We start from the raw sequence: 15,000 nt of genomic DNA on the forward strand, positions 1-15,000 counted from the left end.
TCCCTATCCGTCAGTCTCCCAAGCTCAAGCTCTCCCCCAACCCACCCCTTTGCAGACTTATCCAACCCTATCTTATCAGGTCCATGGGACATTTCCTTCCCAAGTCTTCCCACAGAGCCAGCCTCCATATCCAACAGACACTTCAGTGCTACCTCCAGCACAGCCAAGTCAACCTGGGTTTCAGCCTACCCTACCACCTACTGGTCCACTCCCTTATCCAACCCACAGTACACCATACCCAAGCCAGGCACCCCCCTATCCGGTCAGTCAAGCAAGCAATTATCAGCCACAGACAGACACTCTCACTTTTCACCAAAAGCCACGACAGACATCACTTGCTGACCTTGAACACAAGATGCCCACTAATTATGAGGTTATAAGTAATCCTACAGTTGTAGTATCAACCACTTCCCAAGATATCAGTTACAGCCAGTCTGGTTTGGGTTCATCTTATGGCCAATACAGCACTACTATGGCAAGCACTTATGGTCCCTACTCCTCTTCTGTTTCAAATACATATGGTGGGTCATTAACAACCTCCGCAGCCTCTGGTTATGGGCCATACACATCAATCTCATCCAGTAGTTATGGGCCATACACAACAACTATTGCAAATACTTATGGATATACAGTAACTACAGCCAGTTCCTATGGGCAATATAATACAATTCCTACCAATACATATGGGCAGACAACACTATCTGACCATATACATTCAATGGAAAGCCCCTCTATGTACTCCAGTGAAGGCCTATATGGATCCTCCAACCTAGATCAGAATGTCCCAAGGAACTATGTCATGATCGATGACATATGTGAACTCACCAAAGAAGGCACTAGTTTAGACTCACATCGCAGTGAGGGTCATGGACGATATGGGAGTGATGGACTTCACACTCGAGGGGGGAGCTCTTTTGGCAGACCAGAGGATGAACGTGATACAGATCTGTACGACCAGCATCATGGCAGGGGTAAGAGCACCTGCAGCTACCAAGCACAAGGGGCAAATACGCATGGCCGGGTAGTGGGAAGCAGTAGCATGGGTGGGGGATCATCATATTACTATGATGACAGCAGTCACTCAACACCTACATGGGCAGCCCAAAAGCACTCTTCAAAGAACCTGTGCCCTTCAGCCGTCATGTCCTCCAAGAGGAGCAAACATCGTAAACAAGGCATTGAGCAGAAGATGTCCAAGTTTTCCCCAATTGAGGAAGCTCATGATGTGGAGGCAGATCTGGCCTCTTACACCATGAGCCCCTCTACAACCAGTGGTTATGGCTCAGGTTCCCATTACCATAAACTTCAGGATGACATCTATGGGCTACGGAGTACTTACAGTCAACAACGGGGCTCCTATAATGATGAACGTCTCTATGGCTATGGCAGGTCCCGTTCAACTGGCTATGGCATGGACAAAATCCCTCCCTGTGAGAGGGGCTACAGAAGCAGGTCATATGAACGGGACCGTGTAGACCGGTCATACCACAGCAGCTATGGCCACAGTGTGCGCCCCACTTTGCAGTCTCAATATTCAGAAAAGGAGAACTCCCACCTCATGACAAAGCTCATGGGTGTTGGGAGGGCTTTCGGCTATCCATCAAATTCATATGGTTCAAGTCACTCTCTACCCGATGTGCAGGACCATATTCGAGACCTGCCCCGGACCCATGTCTACAAACCAGATGATATGTATATAATTGACGATATGCATTGTGCTGTTTCTGACAGCGAAGGTAATTGGGAGCTGAATACCAGCGTTACTGCCCACTTTAAACATCCCCCACCCACCCAGAGAAAGAGAGTGAATAGCTGAAGTAAAGAAGTGAAAATCAAGTGCATGCCCATGTTTTGTCTTCAGGCAACATGCAGCTTTCAATAAAACTGACTCTCGATGTTGTGCTCAGTTCCAAAAACTGCATGAGTTGCTGTGTGGTCTCTTTATTTTTGCCCACTCTTGTTCCTTTCCAAGGTGTTTCATTTGTGTGTGGTATTGAATGGTTTTGACATCCATTTGAGATAATTGTTTTTTATGTTGTATATTGAGTTTAAATACATTGCATGCTTTTTCTTTAAGCCTGGCTATTTTTGTTCTTCTTTTTCTTTTGCATGGTCTCAGTGTGCAATCGTCTTTCACCATCAGACATCGAGATTGACTGTGATCTGCTTTTGGTTTCCAAAGCGTACCATCTCGGTCAAGAGGAGACAGACTGGTTTGAGAAGCCCCGTGATGTTCGTGGTTCCCGCCACTATGGCAGCAGTGGTCATTCTGGGAGGCGGGGCCATGTCAAGCACACATACCATGATTATGATGAGCCACCAGAAGATCTTTGGCCACAAGATGATTATGGTCAAACCCGCCATGTTTCCTCTAGAGAGCAACGTCATCAAAGCAGTGGAAGTTCTGGTAGGCACTCCTCACGCCACTCAGATGAGCCTCGTTCCTCTCGATCATCGCGTTCCTCAAAGGATCCATCCATGCGGCATGACTCCCGCTCCCTGTCATCTTCAGGGAGGAGGGGAGACTCTCGTTCTCAGGGATACCAATCCTCAGATTATTCCCGTGACACCTCAGGCCACCAACATAGCTCCCGCTCTGGAAAACAGTCCTCCCACCATCAAGGGTCCTCCAGTAGGAAGCAACAGGACCACCCCTCGTCATCCCGGCAACAAGGATCTCTTGGGCCTGGACAGAAGGGACAAGGTGGACCTTCGAGTTCAAGCAGGCAAGCTGCCTCCCAGCCACTTGTTGATGGGCAGCAAGGCCAGAGAGCACAGCTGCAACAGCAGGCACAGACATCAGCTACCAGGTCAGGGTCACAGATATCTGCCACAGGCACAGCGCAACCACAGTTAGTACAAGCCCAGCAACTGCAAGCTAAACCTGGCCAGACTGGTCCAATGGCTCGACAACCCGCCTCAGTAGTACAGACCTCCCCAGCTGCAGTAAGTAAATAAATATTTTGAGACATACATAAAGTAATTTAATTAAATAGCCAGATATTTTCTTAAAAGTAGAGTCTCCTATTCAGCATTTTCCTGTGATGTTTATAATCTTTAGACTTAATGAACATTATGGATGAGATTTATGAATGCTTCCAGTAATATGTCACAGAATTTTAAATATTTTTCCTGTTCTTCTTAAGTCTATGCTTAGTCAGATTGAGCCATATTAATAAGTAGTGTAGCTTTTCAGAGTTTCAGGGTTCATTAAAGGATTAGTTAATTTACTCATCCTCAGGCCATTTAAGATGTAGGTGACATTCTTCAGTAGCACACTATGGGCCAGATTTAATAACAGCTTGTGCCAGCACAAACCCTCTTTTGGCGTTAAAAAAAACTACTGTCAGGATTTACTAAAGACACACAGTGATAAATGAGCGCTGAAAAGGCATGGACAGTTGTTTTTGCGGCTGACCTTATTGGATATGCATTTGTAGGAGTTTCCCTTTCAGGCACAAAATTTATGGGACGAGGTAATTTAAATGATTCCCGCAAGGTGATTTACTGAGGTTTGCGCTCGTCAATGTAATGGTGTTTGCGCCATTATTTACCGCCCCAAAAAAGCACATCTTAAAACAGACGCTACCTGGTAGATTGCGTTGGTTATTATGGAAATGATCTGACTGCGTCTGTGCAACTTTCCACTCCCATCTGTGCTGTTTGGGAATTGCGCTCTCACGCTAATTTGCCCTGTTTAGTAAATCTGCCCCTAAAGATGATTTTAGCAAAGCCCACGGTCTTTGGTGATTCATAAATGCAGGTCAATGGGTGCTTTCTTTTTGATAGTCAAAAAAGCAGAGACAGGCAACACAAAATGAATCCCTGTTGCTCCTGATGATATATTCTTATGAATGGTCTATATATGGTCATATAAAGCAAAACAATCAGTCTGTCCAAGAAACTAAACATTTACAATATCATTACCTGTAATCCATAGCATTGAGATTTCTCTCACATGATGTATATGCACAATAGCAAAATAGCATTGTAATGCCCTTGTGACAACAGAGGCTGTCGCCCTCTGATGTACTGTATGCGCAGAGGCAAAATCATGCATGAAATATGTTGTTTACAAAAGAGAGGGAGGACGCATGTGCAGATCAAACGCCTTCATCAGCAGTTTAACACCAGCAAGTAAAGCAGTTTAAAAAAGGCTGGACAAAAATGGCTGATGATTCTGATGTAAAACAAGAAGAAGATTTTGCCCAGCCCTACTTGTTCATACCTAAATATACCAATAAATAATTTAGAGAGCTGAAGGAAGCAGTGGCAGCGCCTTAACCACAAGCCTTGGAGAGACAGAGGGCTCTTGAGATGTGGTGGTGTCCATGTTCTCAGGACCATGCGATGACAGCTGAGCTACAGAGCCTCTGTTGGCATGAGTCAGGCATTGAAACGCCATTTTGCTATCATACTTTCGTCATGCGAGAAAAAGCTTGAGCTCCGGACTCTTGTGAATGTGCACAGGACCATTTGCCTGAGGCTATGGTTTACAGGTATTAATGTTTAGGTTTAGAATTTAGGTTCTGCTTTTCTGACTCTCAAAGTGACGGCACCCTTTGACTTACAATTTATGAATCACCAAGGACAATGGGTTCATATTTAGTGTTCTGCTAAAGAAAGAAAGTACATTAACAGCAAATATAAATTTTGAGGGGAACTATTATTTTAAGAGTAAAGCCATCAGAAGTAAGACTCAGATAACTGTGGCCAGATGAGATGAACCTTATTATTTTTTATCTGTTTTACCTGTACCTGGTTTATTACTGGTCTTGCAAGGCAGCACTGTATTGATAGTCCTCAAATATTCTGGATAGGCCTTGTTCTTCTGGGCCTGTATTATAGAAACATCCTAACTTACAATCCTATCCTGTCTGTTTATCCCGTCTAATAACTTTTTCAAATCTTAGGTCAAGAATACTGCATTATGTGTGTCAATGCTTCTGTGCAGGCAACTAAAAATAAGACACATGCTTTGTGCATAACAACGTCAAAGACCTAAAAGGCTTTCCTGAAACGTTAAGACTAGTTTTGCTGCCTTGCAAGCACTGGCAATTTTCACCCCCATGAAGTGTAAACCTTATTTTTCTTCTAATGCCATTACATCTACATTTGCATAGTTACATAATCTTTTGTCTAAATGTTTCGGATGTATGCCTAACACATTTCCTGTATTCACCATCTCTGTTCTATACTCTGCTCTGTTACAAAACTCTCCTTTCTTTAGTGCCTGCTTAAGTTATAGATTGAAAGAGTGAGTTATAGTTTTCTTTTAAACAGCACTTTTAAAAGTTAACATATATTTTAAATCATCAAGTTTAAATCATAATATTGATTTTGTTTAATTTCACATTTCACAAAAATAAAATATAATTACACCATATCAATTGAACTGAACTTTACAATTACAATATAAGCAGTAGTTTGAATATGTGAAATGAATAGGTGTATTTTATGAGCATGTGTCTCTTGTCTCCAGCAGATTAAGCCAGAGCCGACCCCTGCCACTGCTATTGGAGCTAAAGCAGTCCCCGGCCAGCCTGCCAAAATAGCTCAACCTCCACTTACCGGGATAGGTAATTGTGCTCAAAAAACATGGCCTAGATTCACTTAAATCTCAATCAAAGGACAGCATTTTTTCATGTGCATACCATGGTTGTCTTTTATTTATTTACTGTGGATTTAGTGTGAGGTAATTGTACCAAATGTCAACCGTGCTGCTCAGTGCTCTCGCTAAACACTACTCACACAATCAACACATCATACAAATTTCAACCCATTTGTGAGCTGTCCGTAAATGTCCGTTTGTCGAGTATCCTCATAAGAGCAGACTGAGCAGTCTTAAATTAGTGAAATAAAGACTTGAATGAAGGCAAAGAGTTGTGAGAGAATGAGATGTGTGAGATCCGCAGCGGCGTCTGTCAGCAGCGGCTGGTTTTAAAGGGACAGCAGCCAATAAAGCTTTCTGTCAGTAAAGTTAATCAAAGAACAAACGTAACAGAGAAAAACACTCGCTGCTCTTGACTAAAGAACTTTTGTAACTTTAATAAGGATTAATCTATATATAATTTAAAATGTATAAAGAGACAGCAATTTGTGGAACATTTTTATTTTTTAAATGGTCATGCCAATGAGAATAACCGTGATTAGGAATTCTAATTCGATTAGGACTTCTGGTGGCAGAGATGTTCCATACATGCATTTCAAGTTGGGTTCAAGTTTGGTGAATTTGACCTTTTTTTTATTTGGCCGTGGCATCTTCATGGGCGGTGCTTTTTGATAGTTACACAATGAACAAGGCAATAACTCAAGTGGTGTCTACTCAACCACTTCTTTATAATGCCACTGTTCAAGTGCTGTACATGTGCTCTGTCTTGAGGATTAATGAGTGGTCACTGTCTGATCATTACGTTATCTTAGATGACTACCTAGATTTTCCTCCCATATCCATATGAAGTGGGATTTATGTGTCTGTTGACGATGTTCCCATGATTCTCTAGGCTCCAAGGCTCCTCTAAGGCCCGGTGGGATCGGCAGTGCCGCCGCGGGTCAGACGGGTCAGATGGGTGTAGAAGGAGACAGCATTATGTCTAAAATCCTGCCTGGAGGAGCAGCAGAACAGGCTGGGAAATTAGGAGAAGGTGAGCAGAGTTTCCAATACGTTTAGTCCATTACTATTAAAGGAGTAGTTCACTCCAGAATTATAATTTCCTGATAATTTACTCACGTCATCCAAGATGTTCAAGTCTTTCTTTCTTCAGTGGAAAAGAAGGGAAGGTTTTTGAGGAAAACATTCCAGGATGTTTCTCCATATAGTGTCTTCAATGGGGTCCAACGGGTTGAAGGTCCAGATGTGAGTTTCAGTGCAGCTTCAAAATCTCGACACGATCCAGCCGAGGAATAAGAGTCTTATCTAGACAAACCAGCCGACATTTTATAACAGAATAAACATTTATATACTTTTAAGCACAAATGCTCGTCACACATTACGTGATCAGGTTGAAAGGTCACGCGTGTTCTGGTTCAGAAATGTCGAGTAGAGCGAAAAACATCTCATTTTCTCCTCCAACTTCAAAATAGTCCGACATCGTTGTTTCACCTTTTTTATTTATTTATTTTTTTGTAAATGGCGTTTGACTCAGTCTTTGCAGGTTCTCTTTGTAAACACTGGGGCTGTTCTTACGCCTAAGTCACGCTTGACCTTTCAACCTGATTACGTAATGTGTGTCTTATCACAGCTAGTACAAGACCATAATTAGTGGTTAAAAGTATATAAATGTTTATTCTGTTATAAAATGTCCGCTGGTTTGACTGAAACTCACATCTGGACCTTCGACCCGTTGGACCCCATTGAAGTCACTATGTGGAGAACAATCCTGGAATGTTTTCCTCAAAAACCTTAATTTCTTTTCCACTGAAGACAGAAACACATGAACATCTTGGAGGACGTGTGGAAGAGTAAATTATCAGAATTTTAATTCTGAAGTGAACTACTCCTTTAAAGGCCTAGTTTGAGTAATGCATGGGCCAGTCAAAGAGTCTTATTAATCAATGTTTTTTTCTGAAATATTTTTCATTTGGAAAAAGGCATGTAATTAATTGTACAATACTTTTTATAACCAATACTCTTGGTTTTCTCCTTTTATTTTCACTTTTTTTCTGTGACTGGCACAGCCATCTCTGGGTTTGGCAAGAAGTTCTCCTCCTTGTGGTGAGGAAGTACAGTTAAAGGTGGGCGCAATTACTTCAGATAACAGAATAATGGTCCGTCATTAATGAGTAACTATGCAGGACAAATGAGAAGTACTAGATTAACACTTCAGCTACTACTTACTCATTTGGATCAAGCTTAACTAATCAAGGGATATCAAATTTAGTAAGTGATATCAAATTTAGAAATGAAGATAGTGCCATATTAGATAATCAATTATATTTACAGAATGTGATTAGCTTCATATAAGAACTATAAACTATGACAAATTATAAAGAATTATCAATTACAGTGGGTCGGAGAGATTGAACAGTTGATTGAATACAGTGCATTATAATAAAGTGGCATATTTTTAGCTTTACAGTGATTATCTGTATTTCTTCTGTGTTATTTCAGGGTGTCTACAATGACAGAGGACATTTTTGCACTGGAAAAACCTATGAAGTTTCGCTATAATGTTTTAATTTAAAGAGAAGACAACACAAGAAAGTGAGAGGGAGAGAAGCTATCTGGTCGTTCTGGTAAGTATAAGATAAAACTTCATGCATATTATATTAGGGCTGTGTGGTATCATGTTCGATATTGTTAGAAATAGTTGGTGATATTGCAACGTTTTGTAAAAAACATTTTATAGAATAGAATTTTCTTGTTTTTTTCTCTTGTTTTTTAAGCCAACCAGGACTGGAATCACAGGACTCTACCAACTCAAGGTCATAATTCAATGGAGACAACACTATTCGCTCTGAAAGCCTGTAAGTAGTGTGGTAGATTTTTCCCTAAACCTAACTCTGTGGGGCGTCTCCAAATCGACACCCAATTGATCTTATACCTAAGGCGTCTCCAAATCAACACCAATACTTTTATCTGGGGCGTTTACTAATCAACACCCAATACCTTTATACTCTAGCTCTTGCGTCTTCAGTCGACAACTGGCTGAGTCTTACTCCAACTAACTTGCTTCCATAAACTAGCTTCCTTCCTAAACTAGCTTCCTGCGCAGGAATAAATCGACAAACAGACCTTAGCAAATGTCCTTTAAATGCTTTAATCACGGCCAGGAGATCTTCCCGAGCAGTTCTCAGGGAATCTCTCCCAAGAAGCAAGGCCGGAAGATCTCAGACAAATTCCATTGAGAATCCCACCAGAAAACACAGATACAAGAGTTTTTATAGAATCGAGAAAACAAATAAGACTTAAATGTCACCTTCAATATGATTGGTTCAACTGGTTCAAAAGCCCCAGCCTTTTCCCTCTGTCACTGGCACAAGCAAACTCTGTTTCTGTGATTACTTATCACAAGGTTTGAGAACTAGTCATCAGTCTAGTTTCACTTCCCTAAATGTTATTTATACACACACACACACACACACACACACACTCAAAGTCACAAGTTTTCCCCAAAGACTTTGGAAACATTTAAAAGCATATGAATGTCGTTCCTGCAAGAAAAACAAATGTTAGTTGATTAATTAAAGTTGATTAATTAAAATCTATCACAGTAGCTTTAAAATGAGGAGTTTTGAAAGGACATACCGGTAGTCTTTATCCAGGGGCTGGAAAGATGGACAATGGCGAGCGGTTTTACTGATCAAGAAGCGTTGGGTCGAGCATCAGCTGGACTATTGAATGCTTGCTATTGGCTGGTAGCCCAGACTGCAACATAGTGTCGGCCCAGATCCGGCCCACGTCTGGTACACATGGATTCCACACGGCCCGGATGTGGGCCGGGTCTGGGCCGACACTATGTTGCTGTCCGGGAGGGAATAATCCTGGAAATTAGAATCCAATTTAGCCAGCCAATGTTGTCTAATCTATAAAGGTATTGAAGTCCACTCAGGGCATGGATGTATTAGGGTTAGATGATCCAAGAATGATCATTACTGATGCGAGTCTGCTGGGAAACCTGTTTGAAAATAGTCATTATTTTCACATTTGACGTTAAAAATGTCTGTCATTGGATTGTAATGCCGTCTTTGTGTTCCCTATTGTTCTTCTTCAGATTATTTGGGAATTCAGTATCTGTGTTCCATCCGAACCGCACGGCCAAAGATATTCCCATCTCTGTTCGGGAAGCCGAAAAGAGAACGACAGAAAGAGAGCGATCAGCACACGACACAGGTCGATGAAGCCGACAGTCAATCCTGCGCTTTACTCCGGAAACAAGCCGACACGATCCCGCTCCAGTTCCTCACGGAGAAGTGTGATTCCCTGTTTCCCTCGGGAAACCCTCTTCACTCCCCTCTCAGGATCAGAAGAAACAGCACTTGTTGGAACACTTAGAAAAACTTCATAGGTTTTTCCTAAAAGAAGAAGAAAATTTAAAAAAGAAGGAAAATCATGAACATGGTTACTGTAACACACATCTCTATGCTAAGTCCTTTAACTCGACATTCCAGAATGAGAAAAAAAAAAAAAAAAAACTGTTTGTTTGTTTTTGTCTTTTTTTGTTTTCCTTCTCTTGCTATGTGCTATACAAGTGTAAAGCGGACTCGGAGTGCATGTAATCCAAGACCTTACACTGTTCACGATATCAAGGAGAGATCGACGATGAGTTTACACTCCAGCAGAGAGAAGACGAAGAGGACGATCGACGATGAGTTTACACTCCAGCAGAGAGAAGACGAAGAGGACGAGACAAGCCCAACACACGAGACTCCGAACATCACGTCGTAAGAGATCACAACGTCAGGTTCTGGCCGATCAGGTCTTTTTTATTCATTATCCTTTCCAAAGTGTCCAGAAATTGTCCTCAGGCAGAAGATGGGGTATTTTTACAACAATCCTACGGTATCGGCGAGTTGGAATATTGTGCATTATCTTTTTTTTGTTTGTTTTTTTGTTTAGTTGTTCGATTGTCGCCTTACTATGTTTGTAGATATTTTTCTAATCACAGTTTCTATTTATTTATTTATTTCGCATTGTTTGTATATGGAAAAAGTTTATTTCTATTTTTAAATTTTTTAAAATAAGTTTCTTCGTTTAATTCATTGCTGTTTTAAATCCATCGTCACTTTGTTTACAGCTTTTCTTTCGTTAAATATATTTGGGTTGAGTTTATTTTTCTCCGTTTAAAACTAGATCAAAAGCAATAGATGATGGAGGTCAGTGAGTAAAGAGCACAATTGTTCGATGTTTTTACAGTAGTGTTCAGGAGAGTCTGTGATATATCTCTATGGTTCAGGATCACTGTCTGTCGAGTCATTAAAGAAGTGATGCCCAGTCTCTTACGGTAACACATTAGGTGTCAAAGCCATGTTTCTTTTAAAATATTTTTTATTAAATAATGGTAATAATTAAGAAAAACACAAAGCTAGTTGGAGAAATAAAGGAGCTGTTTAGTGGAATGTTGGATCTTTTAAGCAAGTAGAGATTGCATGTTTAAAAAAAAAAGAAAAAATATTGATATTGCTATATGTTCTAATGGTATGTGTGAATGATTTTGGATGTGTGTTTGTATGCATCTACATTTGTTATCATTCAATCAATCAATCAATCAATCAATAAAAAAAACAAAAAATCTGACCAACAACCAGAAACGAAACATTCGGTCAGAGGACTTTAAATTTCAGACTTTCTATGCAATGAATTTCTCATCTGAGAAAAAAAAATAAAAAATGGTTGTATTGAAACGAAATAAAACACCTAATCCAATAGTAGATTCACAGATGTTATTAGGCGGCTGATTTGTGTGTATAAGAGAAACTGAACTGTACATAATCAACTGAATGGAGATTTAGTTTCCCATTTTTGTGGCATGTTTCCCATCGTTGAAACTGAACCGATTAGCCATAGCGATTAACATGAACGTCAATCATTCCTCACTGTCCACGGACGGTCTGCCGCTATAGATTGAAAGATATATATGATGTGTAGCTGGTGCAATACTGTAATACGAGTATAATATATGAGGAGGTTTATATGGGAAGGGCTGCCCGTTATGAGATCGCACAGACTCATTCACATCTGTGTGTTCAGAAAGGCTTGTTTATGTATTAGGATATATTTATTTTTTCAAAAAGACATTTTAAATGACTATATACCAACATTTAATAAATCATATTTTATTATACAAATAGATATAATGTAAATGGATTAGTATGTATATGGGGCAGCACCTGAGAGAGTTATATAATGTATAATGATCAGATATATAGAAGCACCGACAGAAAACTGTGTGCACTGCCTGCAATATCAACCGTACTAGCGTTCATTCATGTGTGCGTCTGATCCTTTTCACCTCAGGAAAGCATAGACTTAATGCACCACGGGGAGATACTATATGCATAGATATTAAGGGCTTAATTACAATACCAAGAAAGCCATTCATTCTTACACCCTAGGTTTGATTCATTAGGGCTTTTGACTGTGATGTATGTCAGGGAACGCAGATCACCTGCCATTATCTGTGCTTTATTTATTCACTCATTCGTGCATCGTGATCCTTTTTACTGGGTTAGAAAACAGTTACTCTTGTAGGAGTAGATTAGTGGCACGAAGAAAGAAACACATGACAGGAACATAAAACAGGTCGGCATAAAGGAATCAATCAAGTTTAAAGTATCTTGAGAAATGCATGGGCCTTAAGCAGCCTCGTCCCGATCCTTCGCTGCTCATCCCACCCTTAAACACACGTCAATATCTCTGTAAAACATGTAAATTGTACTATACTTCTGCACACGAAACATTCAAAGCAAGGTGTACAACGACCTGGTGTTTTGTGTCAATTAAGTCTTAAAAAAAAAAGGAGCATCACGACATAAACAGAAACCAAATAAACACATTAATATTCCGATAAATCACACTGTGTATGTGACCGGCTCATGTGGACTGTTTGGAAATGTAAAAAAAAAAAAAAAAAAAAAAAAAAAATTACATTGTATTGAGACACTTTTGGTCTTTGGTCTATACTTGTTGTGATTGTAAAAGACTCTTTAAAAAAAAAAAGAGAAAACGGCTTCCATGTAATTTGTGGACGGGGAATTTAAATCGACATGTATTTTAGAAAAAAAAAACAGAAAAAACCAGACAACAGTTTGAAGGCGGTCGAAAATAAAGTGTTGCATTGTGGAGCGTATCCATATATCCATTGTAAACTTTGTGTTTGTTTCAGTGTATACCTGTAGTAGGCTTGATGTAACGTCATGTTGTGTGATGAAAGTAATAATGACCCTCCGATACAATCAGGAAAAAATAAAAGAGGATTTTAAAAAAACACCTGCATCCAGATGTGCTCTTCACTCCTGTGACACACACACACACACACACACACACACACACACACACACACACACACACACACACACACACACACACACACACACACACACACACACACACACACACACACACACACACACACACACACACACACACACACACACACAGAGATGTTACTCTGACACACACACACACACACACACACACACACACACACACACACACACACACACACACACACACACACACACACACACACACACACACACACACTCCTGTGACAGACACACACACTCCTGTGACAGACACACACACACACACACACACACACACACACACACACACACACACACACACACACACACACACACACACACACACACTCCTGTGACAGACACACACACACACACACACACACACACACACACACACACACACACACACACACACACACACACACACACACACACACACACACACACACACACACACTCCTGTGACAGACACACACACACACACACACACACACACACACACACACACACACACACACACACACACACACACACACACACACACACACACACACACACACACACACACCTGTGACAGACACACACACTCCTGTGACACACACACACACACACACACACACACACACACACACACACACACACACACACACACACACACACACACACACACACACACCTGTGACAGACACACACACTCCTGTGACAGACACACACACACACACACACACACACACACACACACACACACACACACACACACACACACACACACACACACACACTCCTGTGACAGACACACACACACGCACACACACACACACACACACACACACACACACACACACACACACACACACACACACACTCCTGTGACAGACACACACACACACACACACACACACACACACACACACACACACACACACACACACACACACACACACACACACACACACACACACACACACACACACACACACCTGTGACAGACACACACACTCCTGTGACACACACACACACACACACACACACACACACACACACACACACACACACACACCTGTGACAGACACACACACTCCTGTGACACACACACACACACACACACACACACACACACACACACACACACACACACACACACACACACACACACACACACACACACACACACACACACTCCTGTGACAGACACACACACTCCTGTGACAGACAGACACACACACACACACACACACACACACACACACACACACACACACACACACACACACACACACACACACACACACACACACACACACACACACACACACAGATGTTACTCTGACACACACACACACACACAGATGCTACTCTGACACACACACACACACACACACACACACACACACACACACACACACACACACACACACACACACACACACACACACACACACACACACAGATGTTACTCTGACACACAGATGTTACAAATTGTTTTGAATAGTTAAAGTAATATATATATGTGGTCATAACATATTGATTATGTAAATTGTACAGTGTATAACTGGCCCTGAAGACATTGTAGTATTACCCTAAAGTGAAAACTTAAGTGAAGCTTTATATAATTTAAAAATTCAAAAAACACCACAGATAAAGTAGGTTTTTGATGAATATGAAACGAATCAAGTATGATCATAAGATTAATAATGTATGTCAAATGATATAAACCAAAAAGTCCCTTTTCTGATATAAATAACGCTCAAGTAATCGCATCTGACCAATCAGAGACGCGTCCCTCTGCGTGGAGCTCCGCCCCCTCAGTTCTATCTGAACAATGAGAGACGCGTCCCGCTGCGTGGAGCTCCGCCCCCTCAGCTCCATCTGACCAATGAGAGTCGCGTCCTGCTGCGTGGAGCCCGCCCCCTCAGGTCTCCATGTTCAACCGCAGGATTGTCCTCTCTCAGCGACTCACTTCACACTGCGCTGTCATCATGGGCTCAAAGGTACTGACAAATCATTCAGATATCACGTACAACAACATCATTA

General features: G+C 41.2%; 2 protein-coding genes across 2 annotated transcripts in view; both read left to right on the plus strand.

The window, feature by feature from the left end:
- The window catches only part of bsna (bassoon presynaptic cytomatrix protein a), a 41,592-nt gene extending 30,381 nt beyond the window's left edge, over positions 1-11,211 (plus strand). Inside the window, exons 7-14 of the mRNA XM_082188557.1 lie at positions 3-1,736; positions 2,120-2,946; positions 5,483-5,579; positions 6,504-6,644; positions 7,678-7,734; positions 8,111-8,235; positions 8,386-8,466; positions 9,714-11,211. Of these exons, the coding sequence (XP_082044683.1) occupies positions 3-1,736; positions 2,120-2,946; positions 5,483-5,579; positions 6,504-6,644; positions 7,678-7,718 (2,840 nt within the window). The 3' untranslated portion in view covers positions 7,719-7,734; positions 8,111-8,235; positions 8,386-8,466; positions 9,714-11,211. The remainder of the gene's footprint in view (positions 1-2; positions 1,737-2,119; positions 2,947-5,482; positions 5,580-6,503; positions 6,645-7,677; positions 7,735-8,110; positions 8,236-8,385; positions 8,467-9,713) is intronic.
- Positions 11,212-14,859: 3,648 nt separating this feature from the next.
- LOC309511984 (acylamino-acid-releasing enzyme-like) overlaps positions 14,860-15,000 on the plus strand; it is a 26,620-nt gene continuing 26,479 nt past the window's right edge. The window contains exon 1 of the mRNA XM_082187384.1: positions 14,860-14,957. Coding sequence (XP_082043510.1) covers positions 14,889-14,957 — 69 coding nt within the window. The 5' untranslated portion in view covers positions 14,860-14,888. The remainder of the gene's footprint in view (positions 14,958-15,000) is intronic.

Source organism: Leuciscus leuciscus (assembly GCF_965113295.1).
Source record: "Leuciscus leuciscus genome assembly, chromosome: 13".
Classification (NCBI taxonomy): Eukaryota; Metazoa; Chordata; class Actinopteri; order Cypriniformes; family Leuciscidae; genus Leuciscus; species Leuciscus leuciscus.